At 42.7% G+C, this 26,162-nt stretch overlaps 1 protein-coding gene across 1 annotated transcript in view; it reads right to left on the bottom strand.

The window, feature by feature from the left end:
- The window catches only part of SGIP1 (SH3GL interacting endocytic adaptor 1), a gene marked incomplete at both ends in the record, with an annotated part of 146,597 nt that overhangs the window by 79,695 nt on the left and 40,740 nt on the right, over positions 1 to 26,162 (bottom strand). Inside the window, 5 exons of the mRNA XM_080691438.1 lie at positions 731 to 816; positions 2,181 to 2,232; positions 3,166 to 3,190; positions 6,414 to 6,425; positions 12,106 to 12,117. Coding sequence (XP_080547564.1) covers positions 731 to 816; positions 2,181 to 2,232; positions 3,166 to 3,190; positions 6,414 to 6,425; positions 12,106 to 12,117 — 187 coding nt within the window. The remainder of the gene's footprint in view (positions 1 to 730; positions 817 to 2,180; positions 2,233 to 3,165; positions 3,191 to 6,413; positions 6,426 to 12,105; positions 12,118 to 26,162) is intronic.

The following is a 26,162-nucleotide window of genomic DNA, read 5'->3' as shown; positions in this document are numbered from 1 at the left end:
TCACTGTGGCTGAGACTACTTAGTATGTTTTTTAGTCTTATTCTTTATACTTAAGGACATTTCACCATGGGTCCATTGAGTCCTATACTATTATTTTGTATATACCATAATTTTAAAGTCAAACAATTTTTATAAAGACATTGTATATTATCAAACACACCTGCTGGAGATACAGCATTTGATATAAGCACATTTCAAGAAGAGATTAGATCCCTTGTACACAGGAGTTTTTATCCCAGCAAGGTGTATATAATTTTTAGCTATCCAGGAAAAGCATGATTAACTTTCAAACTTCAGGAATCAATATTTAACTGGGAAAACCAATAATAATGGCAGAAATGAAGGTATAACACCTCCATTGGGGTGGAAAGAGGGTAAGTGAGAGGCCAGGTCACAAGTGAGAATGGCTGTGGTGAATGAGAAGGCCTGGCTTCATTCACACAACAGCTGTTTGGTCACAGAGCATTACTCCTGGATATGAATTCGGGTAGATTTGCATTAATTTCTACTGACCTCTTTTCAGGAGTGAACTTGTTAGCTATCTCTGGATGTAAAATTTCAAATCCTAAAATAAGAGGTTTGCAAACTAAACTGTCTTTGCCAGCATACCTAGATTGAAACTTTTCTGATGATACCTTAAAAATATGCTTCAAGACACATTTTCTCTAATATGTTAAACTTTAATGATTAACCCCCCCCCAAATGTATAGACACATAGTGTTTTTCCTACCTTCCGTCTTCTGTTCATCAAAAGCTGATTCTAATGGTGGGCCAAAGAGGGGAGCAAGGGCCGAAGTGTCATCCGGAGGCTTTTTGCTACACCACATTGAGGCAAAATATGGAGAGAGGGCCCAAAAATTAATGCTCAAAACAATGCATAAGCTTTCAACAATTTTCTTAGTAAAACATGTATATATATATATTGCTATATATACATGCATATATATAGTATATGTATAGTATATACATATATAACATGAATATATAGTATATGTATAATATATACATATATATAATAGTGTGTATACTTGTATTTAGGCACCCATGTATGTCTATAAAAAGCTTCTGTACAGCTAGACAGTTTATCTAAGATATCATCTGTATTATGGGATGAGAGTATCATAGGAGACAAGATCCCTAGTTCTCCATGGAGGAACAGGGCACTGATCAAACAGAAATAAGTTGAAGCAGAAAAAGTTTTTGAAAGCATCATGACTTTCTATACCTAGGAGAAATATTAGTGATCAGAGTTTATTGTAAAGTACCCTTTTGCCTTGAGATCTCAAAAAACCATTTGTACTTGTCTTCACAATGTTTCTGTGTTGTAGTTAATGTAGCTTGTGACTAGTGCAAGTCGAGCCTAGGGATATCACATGACAAGCCACTCAGGAAGTTTGTGTTTTAATAAGAAACTGGGTTGCCTAGCTTCTAATTTCATCCTTTCCCCTCCTACCCAACAGGCTCATAATATCCTTGTAATACTCCAACACAGTATTTCTCAGAAAGACAGATATCAGGGGAATAGAACAATAAGTTAAACTCTCATCCTTTCTCCTAAAATCTGTATAGCCTTCTCCAGACCTGATTCACCTCACAGATCTTGAGGGTGCTTTGTGTGTGATGAGAGGGATGAAGAGGAAAGAAGGGAGGCTGGAGAAGGAGGGAAAAGACTTAAAAGGATTCAGATATTAAAGAGAAATAGCAGTCCTTTGGGAAAACAATGCCCATTTATACAATCCTTCACCCAAAGAATACACTGAAAAATAACAATGCTTTGCTCAAAACAAATTTTTTTTTGGTGTGTGGCAGATGGAATATATCACTAAATTATATCCAACTGAACAGGCTTTCTTCATAAGGCAATATAATTACACTTAATAGCATCATTCCAGACACAAAGATTTCTCTATATATGGACCTTAGTTTGTTCATTAATGAGGGGACCACACATTCTGACAGGCAGTTACTTCAGATAACTGTAGAATGTCTCTAAAGGTCCCCCTTGGACTGCACTTATGAGAAATGGTAACACACTTGGACCATACTAGGGAAACATGAACTTATACATATACGGAAGTCCTTTGTTAATAGGATCTGAGAGTATGGCCTGAAGGATAGTTACTTCATTGGTTAAAGTTCATGATGTCTCATGAAACACAGCTTGCACCTTTCATGCTCACCTTATAAGTTCCGGGGTTGGTGTGGAACGCCGTGGTCTCGCCACTTCTTCACCTGATGCACAGGACAAAAGACCTTTTCAGGCACATTCTTACCATTTCCTTCTAATATGTTTTAGGAACTATGTTGGGAAACACTTAGAGATTGAAGTCCTATCAATAAACCGCTCAGTATGAAAGCTTTGCAAGTGAAGCCCTCTCCCCTGGCTCTGCAGAAGCCATGGAGCTGGCACGTGTAGTGGCATTTTCTCTGGCATTTGTAAAACTTCACTAGCCAAGGAGCTACCATAAACAAGCCATCAAATAGAAGATGTGCACACCAGAGCTCAGAGCGAAGCAAACCAGTCTTCCAGTGTCTGCTGCCTTCATCAGTTCTGCTTCCCAATTACCATATGAGAACAACAAGCCAGCCATATGTACATAGTACACAGATCCAGCATTTTCTATCTGTTCTTTTCTTGAAATGCCAAGAAAATGTTATATATTTAAGTATGAAGCATGAATTTAGAATTCCTTAGGATGTGTTACATGCAGCAGAGGAAAATCATACCCTATGTGTATGATAACATGTATTATACCACTTTGGTTGGCTATAATTTTCATATCAATACAAGTAGGTAAGTTGCATTGACCTTGTTCCTTCTGCCCTCCTCCTCTCTCCACTCCCACCAACAAATGCACACTTGATTAAGTTCATTTTTAAACTTAAATTGTACAAGAGTTGACAAATACAGAAAGCAAATAGCAAAATTCTGTCACAGACATTCGTTTTCAGAATTTAAATATTAATCATTTCAGAACCCCAGAGTCACTTTATCATAATGAGAATTCTTTGCTGTAAAAGTTAAAAACAAAAATAAGAGAAAATCGTAAGCCTTCAAAATCAAGCCCAAGGGAGTATAATTCAAATGTATATAGGCTCCAAGAGCCAAGGAACTATTCCTTTTTTAAAATTGTACTCTATTTCTGGTAGCTAAGATATACTTACTGGATAAGTTCCTTTTAATTGCACCCTAGAATTAGAAATAGACACTATAAGGCTTAAGACCACATTTATGTTATGTACAATATGTATTATTTCTGTCATTGCAGTTAAACTGAACTCAAAAGAAATGTAGAAAGGGAAAATGAAAATTTCTCAGAACTGCATTCAAGTTGGAACTTACAGACACACACAAATCAATTTTTCATCTTACTTGGATTGTAGAGCAGAAGAGAAGGCAAATCACAAATGTCTTCCAAATGAGAAAAAAATCCCTTACCTGAGTAGATTTGGAAAATTAAAAAGTATCAAATGGTCCATTAAAAACAAAAACCCTCTTGAACTTTAGTAGATAAGAAAGTAAATCCAAGTTTAACATATGTTAGATGTTTGAAAATTTTAGACTGTATTTAGAAGTACAGGCTGCTCTTAGGTGGTATCCCCAAGTTGTTAGTAGAAACAGTCACCAGTTACTCATTTGATAATTTTTTTTTTAAAAAGTGGAAAATGTTTAAGGGAAGGGAAACTTGGGGGCATATGCCACTGAATGGCCCATTTTAATCAGGGATCTCAGGCATTCTGTTCTGCCCACCTGTCCTCTTTAATTTCTTCCGCTTGCCTTCTACCAGACCCACCAATCCAACAATTAGGAGTTATTTCTTTAGCTTGGGGCATTGTAATACTATTAGAATAAAAATAGCCCTGGCAGAAGTAATAGGAGCAGGTTCTCTCTAGCTTTTATAATGCATTGGCATGAAATTATGCAGATAATGCAAGAATTGAGTAGGTAAAAAGTTTTGACTTAAAACTAGAAGCAGTGAAAGGTTATTAGCATGAGATGCTAGCAGAAAACTGGACCAGGAGGGTTGTACCATGGGGTAGGACATGGCTTGACTAACCTGCCTTAGAAAAATGGCAAGGGCACAGTTGAGGGCAGGGAAAGTAGAAATAGAAGTGTTCCAAGGGGGTAAGACCATGAGCAAACTTGGTGATCTGATACCAAATACACACTTCCCTTGCTTTCCAACTATGGTGAAAGCTTAACCTGGCAGACAAAAATAGGTTTTCTTCTTTCAGATTATAGCATTAATAATATAGGACAAGATCTAGTTATCTCTAATTTGAGAAGCCCCTTTTCCTGTTTCCTAGGAATATATCAATTTTCTGTCCCAGTATGATAGAGGAGCAGTTTCAATAAGAAGAGATCCATTACATATTTTCTGGTGGGAGGCTCTGTCCTTATATTTTTGATTTGTTTTGCCTAATGTAATCTGTCTCTCCCTACTATGTATGACAGAATTATTGCATTATTAATAAAACTCTTTTAATATGGTCATTTAAATCTGCTAAGGTCATTAGGGGAGTTTGGATACAGGTTTGTTTTGGAATAAGGCTCTGTAGACAGAAATAATGAGTACAAATTGTTTAAATGAAGTTAAAATGTTCTTATGGGTAACAGGCCCTCTTATAGTGAGAATTATATTGGTAAGGTCTAAAGAGATACAAGATTTTAGTTTCAAATAGTCAATCACAAGATCAATAAGCTGGCATGGGGCAAGAGGCCCCACCTGGTACTGTAAGATGGAAATCCAATGGTAAGAGATCACAAGGGCTGAAATGAAAACCTTTTGGTCTCTCTATCCTACTCCTTCTATTAAAAATGCAATATCCAAGAAACCAAGCAAGGTAGAAAGCCTCTTGTACTCATCAGCTCCCAATGTGGCAATTCATTTCACAGACATTCATTATTCAAAGGTACTGAAGAAGTCTCTGTAATATTAATCCTTCTCATAAATGATCATGAGTTAAGGGTAAGCTAGGCACTGAAGAAATCTACAAGAATATTTGCCATGGAGTAATTAGAAATAATAAACTAAAATCAAACTAGAAGGGAACAGATACTCAAATGTCTAGCAGCAAGGCAGCAGCTGTATCCCATCATCAGCTGGATCAGGCACACAGACCTTGGATACCCTGATGTTGCAGCCTGACAAATCTAGAATAAGGCTAAGGTGAGGTGGGCCACACAAACCACACTCCGGAAAGAAGTCCACTGAATTAAAAACCTTCTCCCTGCCCAGTGATTGTATTTTCTTCCTTTCAGCAATTGTGGCTGTTTGTGTATTGTGAATCAATATTCATTTTGAGTTGATGAAATTCACTCTTCTAGAATCTTGAGATATCGCTTCACATTTGGTTGGATTATCACACCTGAGTAGCAGCCGCGCAGGCACCATCTTTGAATGAATCTCAGCTCTAGTTTGAACAGAGAACCACCGGGTTTGTCTCAGACAGTACTTGACTAATTGGGTTGACACAGTCCGAGGGATGTTTCAGGGGGCATTGCTTTCAAACTCATTTTCTTAAAAGACTGGTTAGTAAGATGAGGGGGGTCATTTCAAACACAGCAAAGACTTTGTTTCTCTAAATTATTTTTTACATGAGGACAATGACAGATTTCACTTTGAACAATGAATATTATCTTTTTTTTTTTGCAGTAATGGGGATTGAACCTAGGAACATTCTAGGTTTGAGCTATACTCCTAGCCCTATATTATATTTTTCGTTTTGAAACAGGGTCTAAGTTGCGGAGAGACTCACTAAGTAGCTGAGGCTGGCTGAGAACCTGCAATCCTCTTGTCTCGGCCTCCTAAGTACTGGGATTATAAGCGTGAGCCACCACACTCAACCAATGTGACTACTATCACTATATATTGCCAAAGTTCTCTTCAAATGACAAACTTTAAAATCATGTGATAATTTAGGAGTATTGACTTGACATTAAGTGTCTTATCCCCAATATGGAAATTATATGTATAGGTGTATACTGATCAATGTAAGTAATAACCAAGTACATAGTTTGAATTTAGGCTTAAAAACAAAGTTGCTTAAAAGTTAATTCCTTACTTCATAGTTTCATTATTTTTGTCACTTTGTTATCAGCTTCTATGGTACTTTATGGCCAATATAGTCCTTGGTCACATGCACACACACACACCACATGCATATAAAAATCTTCAAATTTAGCGCCAAGAGTTAAGATTCCCATGTACTAACTTAATGTTATAGAAAAGTGCTGATTCTAAACTATGCCCTTGGCACTTAGAGAGCCAGAGGATTCCAACCAATAAGCCTAACTCATCTGCCTCATTCATAGTGGTTTTCATTCATTTAATGGGAAACCAGCCTGGCTACCTGAACTTGGCAGCAATTTTCTCTATACATGTTTAAGGTAAAATGTTGAGAGTTCTTACCGGGCTGCGCCTCTGTGATCAGCAAAAAGGGAGAGAGAACAGACACCTAGTCAGAGAATGATGGATCAGTCAACAGGTGTGGGTCATCAAAGGCTTCAGCCACCATATACTCCAAATAATCAGGCCAAAGGATGACAGGCAGGCATCGTTTGTGTTTAGGGCTTAAGTAAGTTGTAGAAGGCTCCTGAGAATCTTGGACTACTGTGTAACAGTTTTGATAATGCAGATGTCTAAGTTTTAGTTATGTGTACTTAAGAACAAGGCAGAAATGTGAAATCTTTACTGATGGTTTTAAATGACCTGTTTTAAGAAATTTTACTTCTAGGTTATTTTGGGAGGGAGGATTTAGAAAACAGTGCAGGGAAAACTGTTTCCCATGCAAGTATCATGCAGCTAGGACTGGATTCAGGCAGGATGCAGAAATCCCTCTGGCTTTTCTCTCTAGAGTGTTTTAGAATGTGTTCTTTGGAGGACTTCTTGTTTTTGGTAAATATCTGTCCTTGGCCTGGCAATTTGGGCATCCTACACTAATGGTAGGCATGTGGTGGGGAATATGAGAAACCTCTGACAAACACAGGAGGGAATAATTAGAACTGCCCAGCAACAGTGGAACTTGGGTGGACCAGATGATGCCTGGAGAACACAAACAAGCAGGCACGTGATTTCTCTCACTCCTTCAACATTGATTATGGCTGTTGTCAATGTACCCAACCATCTCTAACTGTTGTCCCTCTTGGGATTTTCCTGACATAGGAGTACTAGGATGTGGGAAGGGAGAAAAGTGTGCAGTTTCCCCTTCAGGATGTAGGCTAATCCAGGACTGACCAGAGGTCCTTTCCCTCAACAGAGGCCAGGAGCATAAACACACAAAGAGTAGGAGGTTGATCAAATGAAAAGATGGGTTCCTCTCTAGAACATAGGTTAGAAACCAAAACTTGTAGCCTTCTACACCTGGGAGGCCTCCACAGGTATCCAACTGCCTTCTTGATGTAGAGAGGAAAGGGAGGTTCTGAGACAAACAGCCAGTGAATCAGCAGAACCAGAGGGCTCTTCTACATTCTTCTGTTCCTTTTATGATACCAAGTGTGATACGATTGGAAGACTTCTAAGGCAGGAAGCCATTGTAACTCACGTCCAGAAACAGTCATTTCTCTGACCCATTTTAGTAGCTAGGACTTTAGGCATACTTAATTTCGTCAATTTTAGGTATTATAATAGTTGAGACCTTACTATTTGCCTTATCTTCTAGGTACTGCTTATATTGATCTACCTTTTTTTTTATAAATCTGTCTGTGCATGGATTAAATTTAAATTAGGAAAAAAGGATACATATCAATTATGTATTCATGGGCTTTAATTCTCTTACAGACTAACTTATATTTCAAGTAAAATTCACTTCATATAAAGATTGTCTTTAGATGATTCTTTAGCGACCAAAGCTCTTGTCGAAAGAAAATGTGGCAATTTCATAACACTTTCAAAATATAGCAAATAGGGGACTAAAAGTGACACAATTCCCACAATATATAAGATCATGAGAAGTAAAAATCAAATGCAGATTATAACCATAGAATGTAAACCTTAAATATAAGAAACTATCAATTAAAGACAATACAAAATGTTTTTCAAAATAGTTTTGAATATATTAATGTACTCAAATTGTTAAATCTTTCCCATGAGTTAAAAACCTGTATTTTTTTTTTTTTCAGTACTGGGGATTGAACCCAGGGCACCTCTGAGCTACACCCTCAGCCCTATTTTTGTTATTTTGAAACATGGCCTCACTAAGTTGTAAAGGGTCTCACTAAGTAGCTGAGGCTGGCTGTGAACCTGTGAGCCTCCTGTCTCAGCCTCCCAAGTCCTGGGATTATAAGCATGTGCCACCACACCCGGCAAAAAAACCTTGTATTTTAAACCAACAGTTCAAGTTCACATTTTTTTCTAGTGAAAGATCACCTTCAAGATAAAATTTGGGAGATTCCATTTGCAAAATTCTTTTACTACGGACTAGCTGCTCTGAGTCATGTGGTCACAGCTGATTAACAAAAATCCAAAAGACACCGCTGCAAGCTGTGCAAAGAGCAGACGCAAGGCCTCAAGTTCAGCCAAGAGATACCTGAATTCTTTAAAAGAAAATGACTTCCAGAAGTCAAAAGGAAGGGCCTCATATGCATTATCACCATTAAAATGCTTTGCCAGACAAAAAGCTCAGCAAAATTATCACCCAGGAGGGAAGGATCTGTCTGCTAATTTTATTTTATCTTCTCTCATTTCCAACTTCAAAGCATTTAGAATTCTGTTTTTTTGTTCTAACATACAGAATTTGCATTAAAGGTAGAAGAAAACAAATTCATTATTTAACAAATTCATTATTTGGTCTTGATGTATTCTAAAAGCTGAGATATCTACATGGAGATTTGCAAACTCAAATGCGTGCAGGGAGAGGATGTCCTGTGGCCTCAGCGCAGGTGCATCACGATGCTCTGGTGAGCTGGCCACTGCTCAGTACACCCTGCATCTGTTCGGAAATGGGGCTTAGTGTAGTTAGTTCTTTGTTTTCTTTTGTTTTATACTGGAGATTGAATCCAGGGCCACATGGTTGCTAGGCAAGCACTCCATCACTGAGCTGTATCCTCAGATCTTTTTTATTTTTTATTTTGGTCTTGCTAAGTTATCCAGGCTGGCCTTGAACTTGTGATCCTCTTGCCTCAGCCTCTCAAGTCACAGGCATGTGCTCTTGCTCCCAGCTGCTCTTAGATTTTTTCTTCTTTGTGGTATTGGGGAATGAACCCAGGGTCATTAGATCTCCAAGATATACTCTGGCCCTTTTACTTTTTTTCCTTTAACTTTGAAATGGTCTCACCAAGTTACTGAGTCTTACAAAATTGCTGAGACAGGCCTCGAACCTGCTATCCTCCTAAACACTTGGATTATAAGCATGCATCGCCACACCTGCTTTGCTCCTAGATTTTTAGAAAAGATGAGCATCCAGAATATCACTTTTTAAATTTGAAATGCTCTACTTTTTAAATGTGGACTAAAATTTTGTTTAACTGCATAACAAATATAACACCTATTCAAGTGAATCCGCAGGGGACCAATTGGTCTCTGATTGCAGGCATTTGTATCACACATAAGTTCTCATATCTGCTCTTGTTATTTAGTCTAGACATCTGATTACTCAAGCAGAGAAATTGCAGTTGGTCTGTGTTTTGTACAAATTTTCTACATAATTAAACATTAGTTCAGTTCTCTGGGTTTTCTGATGCATTATTTGGGTTTTCTGATATTCTGGAGAAGGTTCTGGAATTCATTTTATCATTCCCTCTACTTTTATTTTGGTGTCCAAAAGAACTCTTACTTTATATTTTTAGTATTTCCAAAGTGGGTAAACACAGCTAATTTATGATTTCACTGCCAGAATGAAGATCTTTGGTTAGAACGTGTTGATTTAGAAATTTATATATTTTTCAGTATGACTATACCTTCCTAAAAGAAAATACTGTGGACTATGCCCTTGTAGTTTCCAATGTGTCCTTGCATCGCACCATAATCTTGTAACTTTTGGCACAACAGGACTAAGTTTAGCTAACTAGGGTATCTTAGCCTTTTCCTCCAACCCTGCCTTTTATTTGCAATGCTAGAGATCAAACCCAGGGCCTCACACACACTAGGCAAGTGCTTTACCACTGAGATACATTCCCAGCTCTTAGCCATCTATACCTGGGAGGCTTCCATGGTATCTAGTCCAGAGTCCAGCTGCCTATGATAACTCAGTCTTAGCCAATAGGGTGTTATGAAATCTTTATAAAAAGTAAACATAATCTGTCTCGCTTCTTGTTAACATCATTAAGTAACTGGCATCAGTATCTGGGTTTAAACTTGAAAAAAACTTTATTTGCTCAATTTAGTGCTGTGGAAACAGAAAAATGGGTGACAAACTACAAAGTACCAAACAAGCATTTTTATATAATCTAGCCATAGACAAAATAGTGATTAGTGTTACAAAACTTTCTAGAAAAGAACAAGAATTTGATCATGAAGCTTATGATCCCAGACAACATTACTATTTATTTTTAAATACGTTAGGATGAGAACAAACTATATGGCAAGCATCTACTTGTCCAGCGATGGTAGGTGTTTGTCTATATTTAAACGTGTTCCTGTGTATTACAAATCCAATTACAGAGAATACCTATTATACCCATCCAGACATACTTAAATGATCTTCTGAAACTCCATTTCGGAAAGGAAACAAAGAACCTGCTACTAACCAACATATCATTCAGAGGCAACCATCCCAGGCACTAATGAGATGGGCCTTTCTAAAGGAAAAAAATGCCAGGCTGGGATAGAGGGAAGATTTGTTCTTGAAGACAAGACACACAATTGACACAATCGATACTTGTGAATGCTGCTGTAAGGACAACAGGAGTAAAAACAGTGAGGAATGGAGAATTCTGAATGTACTAAGGGCCAATTTCAGTGTGTGAAGTGGCCAAATTTGTTTAATAAGTAGAACTAGGTAGAACTATTCATTTTCAAGAATACATGAAACTGCCAGCAGATGAGAAGCGAAGGTCACTAAAGAGAACCAACAATGTTGTACTGTCACACCATGTGTGTTGAACAGTTGATTCTTGTTTACAAGCAGCTGCTCATTCTAGTAATAAAACCATAATCATAACAGGTGCTTATTTTCATATTGGAAGCCAAAAAACCTGGGCTTATGTTTTGATAAAGTCGAATATTTGATCCCAATTTTTATTCTGTGTCTCCCATTCCCCTTCCCTCTGACCACATGGATTTTAAGTGCAGCATCTCACATGTGGTGCAGAGACCTCTGGGATTGAGTCAATGGGCAGGATAAGAGGTGAGAGCGCTTGTTACAGCGTCCACTTAGAGTCGGGCAGAACCAAACGACCAGCCAGTTCTTGGTGTTCATGGACACAAACATTTTCATATCTTATGGTAGTGGCTGCCTGCATCAGCTATGGATCAGCATTTTGGGAACATGATCCCAATAAACCAGGCAAATAAAAAGAATATTATTCATTCTCTTTCATTCTCTCTCCTCTCCTGTGTTGTGATAAAATAAAACAGTATAAACACCTAATATCAGATTTATATTGTTACTAAAAACCAGCCACTGGTACTAAATATTAACATCCAGAGGAAGATTTACATTTTATAAAGATCCTCTTGTCCAGTTTCTGGCAATTCCAGGAGGAGATATTTTGATTTACCAAGAAAAAACTAACAGAAAACCTTCTAGAAACCCCCTAAAAGCCCCTTCCCAGGCCAGTTCCATAATCATTTAGGATGTTGCCATGTTGTACATTAAACAAAAAATTAACATTTGATCTGTATGTGTAGCCAAATTCAAGTGGGAGCTACAATAAATAGAACTTAGAACCTAAAATATTGGAGCCTATCTCTCTGAGGCAGAGGTGAATCTTTACAAAATTGCCCTGTGGCCCTTAATAACAGGGTTGCAAAATCACTTAGCAACCGACTTCCTTTTTTCCCCATGCGGCATAATTAGACCTGGTTCTGATTCACAAGGTTTGTTTTCCAAATTCAAAACCTTGTTGAGGTATTAAACACAGTCAGTCATTAGATATGCAGATGGTGAAAATGAACAGAACAAGTAGTTTGGCCAAAACACAGAAAAAAACTTGTGATTTCTTACCGGACTTTTCCTCTAAAAGCGAAAGCATGGGGGAGAAAAATCAAGAGAAAATGAGAGATGTGACATGCATCTTCCCGAAGAAACGCTCAAGGCTCAGAATGACCTCCCTAACGGCAGCTCCCAAAGGCACCGCTTCTGTAAATGCTTCCTATGCACGCCTGATAGGGTCGTTTCTAGGCTGCTGTTTTTAGTTCAAGCTTCAGAGGGCACAGTACAGCCTCCACTGGGGCGCATGCTAAGCTTTCTTTGAAATGGTTGTCTTTTATGAGACAGGCTTCTGCCTTGAAAAGAGATGTAGGCTGTGTGATACTAAAAGTTGGAAAATGCCCTTAACACATGGCAGTCAGGCGTGGTCATGAAACTACAACAGGAGATTCTCCCAGAAACCCCAGTCTCACTAGGCAACCTGGTACTTAGCATCTTTTCCTAAGACACCTTGGCTAGGGCCATCCGTTCTCCTTTGAGCCCATCCTCATTTCCCCACTCTCCACGGACAGTTATACATTCTGATCCTGGGAGGTCTTTCCTGGCCCTTCAGAACGCTCTCACTTGGCGACTGCCTTTGCCAGGCCGTTATCAGCTCTTGGTGGTGACATGAGTGCTCTAAGCCTCCTATGTACACTTCTCGCCCATGATGCTCCTGCTTTCAGTTTTACCTCCTAATCCATCCTTCTCACTATCCCCAGAACCATTTTCCAACAACAGTGAGGTGGATATATTACTCTATTCTTCATAAACGTCTTTACTATCCAGAGAATAGAACAGACTCCATACTGTGGCACCAAATGCCTTCCTGGTCCATTCCAGCTGATCTTCATGCCGTTGTCTTCCACTATTGTCTTCCTACAACGACTGCGCTTAGCTGCAGACTCTCCACACCTCCCTGGTCTGCCCTGCACCCACAGGCTCCCCAGCCCTTTGTCCACACTGCTTCTGCCTTTCATAGCTTGTCTCTCTCCCCCCACCCCCATCAAAATTACTCTCATTCTTCAATGCCAGTGACATTTCTTTCATGAGACCTTTTCCAAGCTTCCCTGTCAGAATAAATTGTAACCTTCTCTCATTTGATTGTGGCACATCTTTTTATTAGGAATAATAAGTAAATATTGGAAGTCTTTGTTTGCTTGGCATTATTAGCTTCAGCAAAAACAAAGGAGCTCATTGCTAAGATATTTTTGCAGTTCTTTGTTGTTTATGTCTGTACTTGATTATTAATTCATGGTAAGGGTTATAAACGAACTCTGTATCCCCAAACAGTACTAGGTACATAGTAGGCACTCAAAATGTGTTGATGAATTCTCTTTGGGGGACCGTTAAAACATTATACAGATGTCTGAAGTAGGGTGTCTTTTGAAATAGGACAAGATGAATTGCTCTATGGAACAAGGCTGAATCGTAAACGGCCTAAGGCATGAGGCCCCATTCGTAATGGTTCTTTTATCAGCTCCTATAAATATTTCACTTAGCTCCTACTTAATTGTTAATTTCTCTGCCCATTAGTGACCTCAGGTGCCAATGCATGTTACAAAGGCCCCAAGGAAGCGACACAGCATTACACAGACGTTAGTCTGAAAGTATGTGATCAGATCTCCAGGGTGGAATTTTCTCCTGTCACAAACACGCTTCAGAATAGCTGAGGGCTGAGAGAGGCCCAGATCCCTGGCGCCACCTTCAGATGTGGACACTTGGTGAGACGCAGGGAGAAATTAAAGTTAGTAACAAGGTTTGGGCTCTCCATCTCCAGACACAGGTTATTTGGGGGTTAAAATCAAATAGCCTTACATTGGTTGTCACAGTGGAAGGAGAAGCTTGAGCTTTTATGTCCTCAAATTAGCTCAACTTCTAATATTCTGGATGCTTTGGGCAAGCCACAGTAGGCCTCATTTCTGTAATTTATAAAACAGGGATAATTGCTACCTGGTAGGACTACTGTGAGAACTTAAAGACAAGGATGATATTGACAGCTAACATTCAATGAGAACTCACTATTGCTTTACCTTACCTGGTTGGTGCCATTATTCTCTCTAATTTACCCATGAGGAGGAGGCTCAGTGGAATTCCAAATTCACATGGTTACAAAGCACAGCTAGAGCTAGATCCCAGATTTCCTTCCTCCATAGAGCCTGGACCAGGGTAGATCCAAGTTCCCTCCACAGATTGAACCCACTTTCAAAGGTCTGTTAGCTTTATAGTCCAGAAACAACGGAGTTAAATTCACAGATCCTAGAGACCCAGTAAGAGGCTGGGTTCTGGGCAGGGGTCGCGCGCGGCGCACAAAAGCCGGGCCCGGGTCGCGGGACCCTGGGCCCCGGGCCGAACTGCGCTTAGCACGCCAGACCCCTGGAGAAACCAGGCCCAGTAAGACGCTGGGTTCTGGGCGGGGGTCGCGGGCTGGGCACGCTGGATGGGGCCCGGGTCGTGGGACTCTGGGCCCCAGGCAGAACTGCGAGTAGCACGCCAGACCCCTGGAGAAACCAGACCCAGTAAGACTCTGGGTTCTGGGCAGGGGTCGCGCGCAGCGCACAAAAGCCGGGGCCCGGGTCGAACTGCGCGTAGCACGCCAGATCCCTGGAGAAACCAGGCCCAGTAAGACGCTGGGTTCTGGGCGGGGGTCGCGGGCGGGGCATGCTGATGGGGCCGGGTCGCGGGACTCTGGGCCCCGGGGCCGAACTGCGAGTAGCGCGCCAGACCCCTGGAGAAACCGGGCCCAGAACAGAAAAAGATAAAGAAATATCGGAGAGGTGGTAAGAAAGCCATTATGGATGCCAGGACACTGGAGATGCAGACAAAACTTATCTAAATGCACTGGAACTTATGGAAAAATTCGCCGTGAAAGAGGACTGTTATTTCCCTATATTATTAAGAATCTCAGACATCACATATAAGGAGAGAGTTTAGCGGAGACCAAGGAGAAATGCGGTGTTAAGAGTTCTCCGCGATGGTGGTGGAGACTTGTATTCAGGAGAAGCAGAAACCGGATCTTACCAACTTTATTTTTTTGGAGAAATTACACCAAATGTCGAATGCTACCATCACGCATGCTTAGGAACACTGGACATCATTCAGAGTGGAAAAAGAGCCTGGGAAGGATTTGAAATGGTGGAGGCAGTGGCAATGCCAGTGGCCAATATTCAGGGGAGGCAGAGATCTGATACATTACAACTGGAACCTTTGAAATAATAACCACAGAGGCAGTGATCGGAACCTGCTGAGGGGTTAGGCGGGCGCCGGGGCCAGTGGCCGATATCGGAGCTTGCTGTGAGGCAAGGCCACTACTGAGGCCTCCGTGGCCGGGATTGGAACCTGCAGAGGGGTTAGACCGATGCTGGGGCCAGCGAGGCCGGCATTGGAGCCTGCCATGATGCAAGGCTTGTGCTAGGGCCTCCGAGGTCGGGTCCGGAACTTGCTGAGGGGTTAGGCCGGTGCTGGGGTCAGCGAGGCCAGCATCGGAGCCTGCCGTGAGGCAAGGCCAGTGTTGGGGCCCCCGAAGACGGGACCGGAGCCTGCTGAGGGGTTAGGCCGGTGCTGGGGCCAGCAAGGCTGGCATCAGAGCCTGCCATGAGGCAAGGCTGGTACTTGGGCCTCCGAGGCCAGGATAAGAGCCTGCCGAGGGGTTAGGCCGGTGCTGGGGCCGGTGAGGCTGGAATCGGAGCCTGCCTTGAGTCATGACCAGTGCTGGGGCCTCCGAGGCCGGGATCGAGCCTGCCGAGGGCTTAGGCCGGTGCTGGGGCCAGTGAGGCCAGCATCGGAGCCTGCCTTGAGGCAAGGCCGGTACTGGGGCCTCCGAGGCCAGGATAAGAGCCTGTCGAGGGGTTAGGCCAGTGCTGGGGCCAGCGAGGCCGGCATCGGAGCCTGCCGTGAGGCATGACCAGTGCTGGGGCCTCCGAGGCCGGGATCGGAGACTGCCGAGGGGTTAGGCTGGTGCTGGGGCCAGTGAGGCCGACATCGGAGCCTGCCTTGAGTCATGACCAGTGCTGGGGCCTCCGAGGCTGGGATCGAGCCTGCCGAGGGCTTAGGCCGGTGCTGGGGCCAGTGAGGCCAGCATCGGAGCCTGCCTTGAGGCAAGGCCGGTACTGGGGCCTCTGAGGCCGGGATCGAGCCTGCCAAGGGCTTAGGCCGGTGCTGGGGCCAGTGAGGCCGGCATCGGAGCCTGCCTTGAGGCAAGGCCGGTACTGGGGCCTCTGAGACCGGGATTGGAGCCTGCCGAAGGGTTAGGCCGCTGCTGGGGCCAGTGAGGCCGGCATCGGAGCCTGCCGTGAGGCAGGGCCGGTACTGGGGCCTCTGAGGCCAGGATAAGAGCCTGCCGAGGGGGTAGGCCGGTGCTGGGGCCAGTGAGGCCGGCATCGGAGCCTGCCTTGAGGCAAGGCCAGTACTGGGGCCTCGAGGCCAGGATAAGAGCCTGCTGAGGGGTTAGGCCGGTGCTGGGGCCAGCGAGGCCGGCATCGGAGCCTGCCTTGAGGCAAGGCCGGTACTGGGGCCTCCGAGGCCAGGATAAGAGCCTGCCGAGGGGTTAGGCCGGTGGTGGGGCCAGTGAGGCTGGCATCGGAACCTGCCGTGAGGCAAGGCCGGTACTGGGGCCTCCGGGGCCAGGATAAGAGCCTGCTGAGGGGTTAGGGCGGTGCTGGGGCCAACGAGGCCAGCAGCGGAGCCTGCCGTGAGGCATGACCAGTGCTGGGGCCTCCGAGGCCGGAATCGGAGCCTGCCGAGGGGTTAGGCCGGTGCTGGGGCCAGCGAGGCCGGCATCGGAGCTTGCCGTGAGGCAAGGCCGGTACTGGGGCCTCTGAGGCCAGGATAAGAGCCTGTCAAGGGGTTAGGCCGGTGCTGGGGCCAGTGAGGCCGGCATCGGAGCCTGCCGTGAGGCATTACCAGTGTTGGGTCCTCCGAGGCCATGATCGGAGCCTGCCGAGGGCTTAGGCTGGTGCTGGGGCCAGTGAGGCCGGCATCAGAGACTGCCTTGAGGCAAGGCCGGTACTGGGGCCTCCAAATCCGTGATCGGAGCCTGCCAAGGGGTTAGGCCGGTGCTGGGGCCAGCGAGGCCGGCATCGGAGCCTGCCTTGAGGCATGACCAGTGCTGGGGCCTCCGAGGCCGGGATCGGAGCCTGCCGAAGGGTTAGGCTGGTGTTGGGGCCAACGAGGCCGGCATTGGAGCCTGCCATGAGGCTAGGCCGGTGCTGGGGCCTCCGAGGCCGGGACTGGAATCCTGCCAAGGGGTTAGACCGGTGTAGGGGCCAATGGCCAGCATCGGAGCCTGGCGTGAGGCAAGTTCACTCCTGCGGCCTCCAAGGTCGGGACCAAAGCCAGCTTAGGGGTTAGACCGGTTCAGGGGCCAGCGAGACCAGAACTGGGGCCTCCCATGAGGCAAGGCCGCTGCTTGAGCCAGCGAGGTCTGGATCAGTCCACTGAGTAGCCAGGCCACTACTGGGACCATCAAGATTGGGATTGGTACTTGCAACGCAGCATGCACAGAGAAATATCGCAGAAAATATAAATCAGACGCTTCTCTTAATCAGCAATAACTAGGAGGAAAAGGGCAACAGGAAGAGGTTGAGCTATAGAAAGGGCCCTATAGAGAAGCAACTAATGTGACCAATCAGAGGGTATGTAATACTGGAGGACGGAGCCTCTTTAAAACGCAGGAGGTACATAAACAAATGTATCAAAGTAAATCACCAAAGAAGTGTGGGATGGAGGGAATGGGATGGGGGCTGGAGGAGGGCTAATTGGATGATGTGTGCTTGTATATCCTCTCAAGTCTTGTACTCCAATGTGATTGATATATGACTACAATGCACCAATTTAAAAAATAAATTAATTAAAAAAAATTCACAGATCCTAGAAAATAATCTTCAGTCCTTCCAGTGGAAAGGATTAAATAGATTACTCTCTTTGGCCTGGTGTGGTGGTGCACGCTTATAATCCCAGCATTTGGGAGGCTGAGATAGGAGGATCCCTGGTTCCCAGACAGCCTCGGCTAGTGAGCCTCTATGCAACTCAGTGAGATCCCATTTCAAAATAAAGAATAAAAAATAGCTTGGAGGTAGAATGCCCCTGGGTTCCATCCCCAGTACTGCAAAAATAAATCAATAAATTGATCACACCCATCTATAGTAGCAGATTTCAAAAAACAATCTTCTCAAGAAGGTAAGCTTGTGTTTCTAGGCATGCTTTCAGTCCTTGGGATTAAACTACTATTAACATGTAAGTTCCGCAGTCTTTAGAATTAAATGTCTCATTTAATCAAGACTTAAAGAATAAACATGAGCACACAAATGATCAGAGTTACCCAGCCCTTCTCCCTTAGCTTTCCACCCCAAGATACATAAAGTCTTAAACAATCTTCACTGTTTTTTGTTTTTTTCTTTATTAGCAGCTACCAACACTTAGGTGATGGCCTCTTAATTTAAGGGCTTCTTCAGAATCTTAAGAAACAAAAACAAAGCACGACAATTCTTTTTAGGAAAAAACACAAATATTTCTTGATTTAAAATAAGCTAATTTGAGAAAAAACATGTATATGATATTTCTTTCTTAGCCTGATTTATTTTGTTCAAAATTTTGGTCTTCAGTTCCACTAATTTTCCTGCAGATGACATAACTTTGTTCTTTACGGCTGAATAAAACTCATTGTGCATGAAGACCACATTTTCTTCACCCACTGTCTATTGGTGGACACCTAGGTTGATTTCATAACTTGGCTATTGTGCTGCAAAACACCAGAGTATGCATATATCTTTAAAGTATGCTGCCTTTAATTCCTCTGGAGAGATACCAAGGATTGGTATAGCAGGATCACATGGCGGTTCTATTTTTAGCTCCTTGAACCCCCATACTGATGTTCAGAACAGCTATACGAATTTACATTCCCACCAAGAGTATATCTGAGTTCCTTTTTCCACACATCCTCACCAGCCCCGAAGGGATGCGTGAGAGTAGAAGGAAAGGGAGACTATTAAGGTAGAGAAAAGGGGGCGGGAGGGAGGCTGGGAGAATGGGGGGAGTGAAATGATTAAAGAAAGTCACATTTTTATGTATATTTAAATATGCCACAAGGAAACCCATCTAATATGCACCCATAAATATTAAAAAATTAAAGACAAAACTCAGTTAAGTTTCAATTATGGAAAAAATAAGAGGATTGAGAAAGATGTGTACCTTTGAGCTCACTTGCAAATAAAGAGAGCAAATTTAGTAATGAAGGAAAGAACCAACCTATATTAACACAAAGCTAATTCTTCTGCAGACATTCCATGGTTTATTAAAATATTGGGAAGAGAATAATTTAAAAAAGAAAGCTCCCGCCCATTTTCCCATCTATCCTCTATAAAGCCTGAAAAAAAAAAAAAACCAAAAAAACCTTTTCTCTCGGGTGCTGTTTCTAGCTGATTTTGGTCAGGATGCTTGCAACTAGAGGGGGATTCTCAAAGTACCCCTGGGATCTTGTTGCAATGTCTGCTGGGGGTCTGGAGGATGGAGTGGCAGATTATATGCCCCACCTCTGACATTCAACCCAGATCATGTTTGTCCTATAATGCTTTCTTGATGAGTAGAGCCCACAGTGTGTCCTGCCTTTTAGCTCCCTGCACTGTTTCTGCCAGGAGAGGATGCTGGCCTGTAGGAGCTTGGAGCTCTCCTCCCCCATTGATGACTCCTTGTTTTTACTGAACTCAACAGGGTGCTGAACCTTCTGCCAAAGCAAGGACAAAAAAGGGGGTGGTGTTACCAAGCAGCAGCAAATTCATAGATTTTGCTCTCTGGCAGGCTAATTTGGGGGAGGGAGGGTGGGTGGGCCACCTGGAATAGACAAACAGCACCAGACTGTCTCCAGTTCAAAACTATCTCCCCCTCCTCGTATATTTTTTTTAATAACTCCCATTATGGATGGCAAATCTCCAGGAACAAGATTAAACTAATTGCTCCTTCATAACTCAAAAATCAAGTTCCTCAATTCCTTGTATCATTGAATTTCACAGGGGAAGAGGAGGAGGCACCACCTTCCATGCTGGGCTAGGGCGCCTCCTACTCACTTGTCTTTTCTTTACCAGCCCTCTTCTTGACTTTGCACGAGTCCTCCCTCGGTATTTTTTTTTCTTCTGCCTCCCACGGGTCTCTCAGCTGAAGGGAAGAAACGTGCAGCTGAAAGGGAACTAGGAGTTCATGGAGCCTCCCCTAGTGACAGGGCAACAGAGCCGGCACACGTCACATCTCCTACTGTCATGCTGATCAACCCTAAGAAGGTTGCTACCCTTGTTCCCATTCTACAGACTTAGATCTGAGTAAAGGATCTTGCCCAAGACACATGGATAATATAGGGACTCGAAAGCCTGTGTGCTTCTGACTTGCCCTTGAGCTTCAAAGGAAACGCTTTCTGGTTGTCTATCAGACAGAGCTTTCCATGGAGAATGGCAGCCCAGCATACACAGCAGAGGGTTAAAGCTGAGCGTTCTTAAAAATAACTGAATCATAGGCCCTAACTTTGCAGATGGGAAAAAAAAAATATTGTTTTGCCGAGGTAGAGAGACAGATTTGGGAGTTGGAGTTCTGGCCCTCGAGCGTGCAGCAGCTGCTTGAACTTTCTGGGTTGGTTACTCTGTAAAATGGGTTTCATCATACCTCTGCCTGATTAATAGGGCTGCTGGTCATTTCTTCCTTTTGATCATGCCTGGACTTATAAAACAGAAGGTATTATTACAATGTACCATTGACTTAAGAAGTGCCTGTTGATTGCTTTAGGGAACTGAAATATGAGTCATATAAAAATGAAGTGTCATTCTTTAACATTGGAAACAAAGGTGCATGAAGTTTGAATATAAAATGAGAGAATTTTAGCCAGGCGTGGTGGCGCATGCTTGTAATCCCCGTGCTTGGGAGGCAGAGACAGGAGGATCGTGCCCATTCAAAGCCAGCCGTGCTGGCTTAAGATACCCTGTTTCCAAATAAAAATATAAAAATAGGTCTGGGAGTGTAGCCTGGAGGTAGAAGGGCTTCCAGGAACCCCAGTACCACCAAAAAAAAAAAAAAAAAACCAAAAACAAAAAATGAATTTTAACAAATTAAGAATTACATGACATAGCGGCACTTAAGCTGGACATGGCAGCCTGTAGGCTCAGCCCTGCTCTCGTCACTAGCGATGACCCATGACATGCCATAGACAGGAGCATTGAGCTATAAAGCCAAGGAGCTGGGCTTTGGAGCTGGGTCTGTGGACCTTTGGGCATCCATCATTAGCATTCATGGGGCTTGTGACTCCTCATGCAAAATGTTTTGGATGAGCTAATGAGCTTTTTCTAAAAAGAGAGCCAATCACATTCACTCAAAGGAAACGGACCAAATAGTGTTGCATGCATATATGCAAATATGAATGTATCACTGAGTCTCATGATGATCAATTGCAATGCACCAATTAAAAAGTAGTATGAAGTAAGTAGTGGTCAACAATTCTGAATTAGAAACCATACTTTGAGTTTAAATCTCAGCAAGTTTACTTCCTAGCCATGACACTTCAAGTGAGTCACTTAATCCCTCAATCCTTCAATTTCCTCAACTGCAAAGTGGGCATAATAACATTACCTATTGTGAAGCATCTGACACAGTCAGCACGCAAGTTTTCCTAGCTGCCACCTCCAACGCCATCACCACAGCAAGTTCTCACAGTGGTCCCTACCTTGATGGAGGATTTAGAGCCGTCTCCAGGAGACACTGCATTGTTCTGTAATGACTAATGACTATCACTTACTAAGGGCTTCCTTTGGGTCTTATTTACATAAATTTCCTTGAAAGTACTAGGCACTTTATATCTTTAATCCTCATAAGGATTCTATAAAGTGGGTAGTTTTATTGACCTCATTTTACTCTTGATTAAGCTGTGACTAGGACTTAACTTGTCCAAGGTCATGTGGGTAATGAGTGCTGAGTCAGCATGCAGACTCAGTTCTCATGTACTCCAGAGCAAAATTTCTGAATCAATATAGAACTAAACACTGACAGGTAAACTACAACTTCTCGAGGTAAGCCTGCAGTGATTTTTGGTTCCTGAAGAACAAAGGTAAAGAATGGGTAGCAGTATGTGAGAAAAGAAAATGGTTGCAACAGGAATGAAGCCCTAGCATTGGTCTTCTTACATCCATGAAATTTCATATACAGTGACCATGGCACACGGCTATGATGTGTCAGACAGTGTTCCATGCGGGTTCCAGGAGTAATGGAGGGTCCACAGCTGAAACCCTGGGAGGGGCGAAGAGGCCAAGAGGCCAGAGGGGAACCTGACTACAGCAGACCAGATCATCAATCAAAAAACTGAAGTGAAGTCAGGAAGGGGTCTGGCCACAAGGGGAATTTCAGCTTCTATGTGCTGCCAGCAACTTTGGGTATATGTTGATTTTTTTTTTTTTTTTTTGTGGTGGTACTGGGGTTCCTGGAAGCCCTTCTACCTCCGGGCTACACTCCCAGACCTATTTTATATTTCTGAAAAAGGGTCTCTTACGCCAGCGCGGCTGGCTTCGAACCTGCGCGATCCTCCTGTCTCCGCCTCCCAAGCGCGGGGATTACAAGCGTGCGCCACCACGCCCGGCCTATATGTTGATTTTTGATAATTCTTTAGGCAAGGTGTTGGCAAGAAGGTGAGACAGACTGTTTAGTATCTCTGACATTAGCTCTCAGTGGGTGTTGCATGGAAGGTGGTCAACAATTTTTTTTTTTTTTGTGGTACTGGGGTTCCTGGAGGCCCTTCTACCTCCGGGCTACACTCCCAGACCTATTTTATATTTTTGAAACAGGGTCTCTTATGCCAGCGCGGCTGGCGTGATCCTCCTGTCTCCGCCTCCCAAGCGCGGGGATTACAAGCGTGCGCCACCACGCCCGGCAGAAGGTGGTCAACAAATATTTGGTGAAATGACTTGAAGGGGGACTAAGAAAGTGCATTCTTCATGAAACGACTTTAGTGGGTCATGCATAATATAGGTGTTTTTTGCAAATGTCAGCCTTTAATACAATCTCCTGATGAAACACCACGTATATTCAGGTGATATTGATGTTACTCAAAACAATGTGGAAATGCTTCTGGGACTACTCTTAAAACCAGTTCATAGGAATCACAAACTAAGTTATTAACATTTTTCCCAGTTTTATGCTTAGGATAATTACTGATCTTGGATCTAAATGACTTTTGACTATTTTGGGTCACCTGATGCATTATTGTTGGTGTTAGAGCCCTTAGGGGCTCTGTAGACAATTCTAACAATGAGATATTCACTGAATATACTACCTAATGTGAGTGTGTGTGTGTGAGATACATTTTATATATATATATATATATATATATATATATATATATATATATATATATTCATTTAACCCTCAAAGTAATCCTATGAAGTAGGTATGAGAGTTACCTCATTTATGGGTAAGAAACCATGGTACAGATTTTATAATATGCCCACTGTCACCAGCCAAGAGGTAAAGCTCACTTGTTTGTGACATCTCTGGGATGAGACTATTTCTATTTTTCTTGAATTACCTTAAAAATTCAATTTGATTTTATGTTGAATTCTGATTTTGCTGTCTTTTTTTGTGAAAGCATATTTCCATAGAGTTCAATCTTGCACCCATTATTTTATTGCCCCTTTCAGAAAACAATTTACTCTTTAAGAACAAAGCTGCTATTATGCTAAGTGAGATAAGCCAGTTTCAGCAAGTGAAGGGTCATGCATTTTCTCTCATATGTGGAAGCTAGAAAAAAACTAGGAAACAAAGACAGCAAATAAATGAAGCGAGATACCAGAAGAACAGTGGAAGTCGACTTGGGGAGGGAGGTGGATGGGAGGGAGAAGACTTCATGAAGGAATCAGTTCAAATAATCCCATGTACATTCATGAACTTGCCAATAATAACAATATTATGGTTGGGGAGGAGGAGGAAGAGCAGTGGTATGTGGAACAAAATGCTCTGGTGCTAAATGCTTGTTTCTATCACACTAAACCTTTATATGATGTAGGGTTACAAAGCACCAATCAAAGTATATTAAAAAAACAGCTAGTTATTGGATGATAGATGCTTGCATCAAACCTGAATGTAGAGTATAAAAGGGAGCAAAAAGCATCATCTCACATCTTTGCTTTTACCTGCTCCACTCAGGGCATTAGTCCTCACATCGTACCAGCAGAAAGAGAAAGACTTCGCAATAACCATCATAGTAGGTGCTTGTTATTACTATTTTAGAGCTAGAGAAGCCAGGACTCAAATGGGTATGAATACCTTGCCTAAACAGCACAACTAGCAAAATGTTGAATCCAGGTTTTTTTTTTTTTCTTGTCCTTTCCCACTATATTACAGTTTCTTCAGGGGTAAATACACTTTTTGTGTTCAAAGAAAAATCCATCACAAATAACCAGAATGGAGAAAATTGATTTAAAGTGGTTTCTCTAAAAGATGGATCAGATTTAGTTAAGAATGAAAGTCCAAGGTGGGCAAGAGATCCCCAAGCTCTTCTATCTGGATTCAAGTCTGGAGGTATAGGTGCCCTATATTCTAGTACATAAAGACATATAGCATGCTCTTAGGGTGGGAAACTGGACATGAGGAAGGAAAGCATGACTTTCAGAAATGGAGAAAATGATTTTCTAGGATATAGATCAGTAATAAATACAAACAATGGCAGGATCCCAATTATGTATCAGCGAGTGTTACCAGGATCTTCTATGTACTTCTATGAGTCATTGGTTTACTATCAGAGCGCCTAATGTGTGTTAAGCACAGCACTAAGCATGGGGGATGATCAAACAAGATTTTACTCTGCTACAGACCTATGATCATCAGCACAAAAATTCTCCCAGGACCATTATCACCCTTGCTTTACAGGCGAAGAAATAAAGGTTCCAGGACAGTCAAGGGGCCTGTCCAAGGTGACAGTCAGAATGCTGATAGGCCTGTCTGCCTCCAGGTGCTCTTTCTGTCACCATGCTGTTTCCTAGTAACCCAAACTGGAAAAAATCTTTTAGGCAGATGATCAGAAAACACTCGAAATGGAGCTGGTCACCCTAGGTGCCAGCATGAACAAAGGATCAGGGCAAAGTAAACCCATACCTCTCTTAAGTAGGGCTTTTGGTCTGGTAGATCCGGGCAATGTTGAAGACCCTCATGTCTCTCAAATTCAGCATTGAATTTAAGAATGTTTTTACCAGTGGTTTGTGTAGGGTAGAAATAGGCAGCCAGGATGGGAGCACAGTTAGGTGAATTGCTGTGGTGAACAAAGAAAGCTCAAGTGTGCAGGCAAAACCAGATTGTGATAACACATCTCAGTGCTCTCTCCTTGGCCTGGTCCCATTCACCCATTGTTCATTCACTCACTCACAAGCATTTATTGAATGCAATGGTAACAAGACCCTATGTCAGGTACAGGGATTTGTAATGGATACTAAATGTGTCTTGCAGATTCCTCTCAGAAGGTGTTTTGCACCAGCTGCTAGGAATGCAATGGCAGACAGCTCCAAATGTCAACACATCAGTTGCAGAGAGCCACCTTGTTCACAAAACGGTGTCCCTCCTAGGGTGGCCCATATAGGTGTACTGTCTGATACAGCAGTATAAAGTTTTTCATCTTAGCCAAACTGAAGGATTGCTCTAGCCCAATCTAGTTCTCTGGATCAGCTCAAGCTGTTACTGGACATGTAAAACAGGTGGTAAGCCCAAGGTCACTCCTTCATGAACATCCTGCACACTGAAATTTGAGTTGGAGTCAGTCTGCTCAATGGAAAAACAGCTGGAAAAGGAGGGGCCTGCTCCTTTGTTCATGCCTTAAAAACACAACCACAGGCAAAGACAAAATTACACACTTAGTGTATCAGATGGAAGACATTTATTCAACAATGAAATAGTCTGCCTCTAAAAATAGTGAATTTGTAAGATAGAGGTGCTGTTATTGTTAGATGGGCATATATCAATGAAGCTGAAATTTGTTTTGGTTCTGCTCTTTTATCTTGTCATTGGCTAACATGCAGCACAGCATCACTACTATTTAGAAATTAGTGATTAAAAATTCTGTGGGTTTTTTGGTGGTACTGGGG

This window comes from Muscardinus avellanarius, assembly GCF_963383645.1.
Source record: "Muscardinus avellanarius genome assembly, chromosome: 3".
In the NCBI taxonomy this organism is placed as follows: Eukaryota; Metazoa; Chordata; class Mammalia; order Rodentia; family Gliridae; genus Muscardinus; species Muscardinus avellanarius.
The sequence above is the reverse complement of the archived record's forward strand: the minus strand, read 5'-3'. Positions and strand labels throughout refer to the sequence as shown.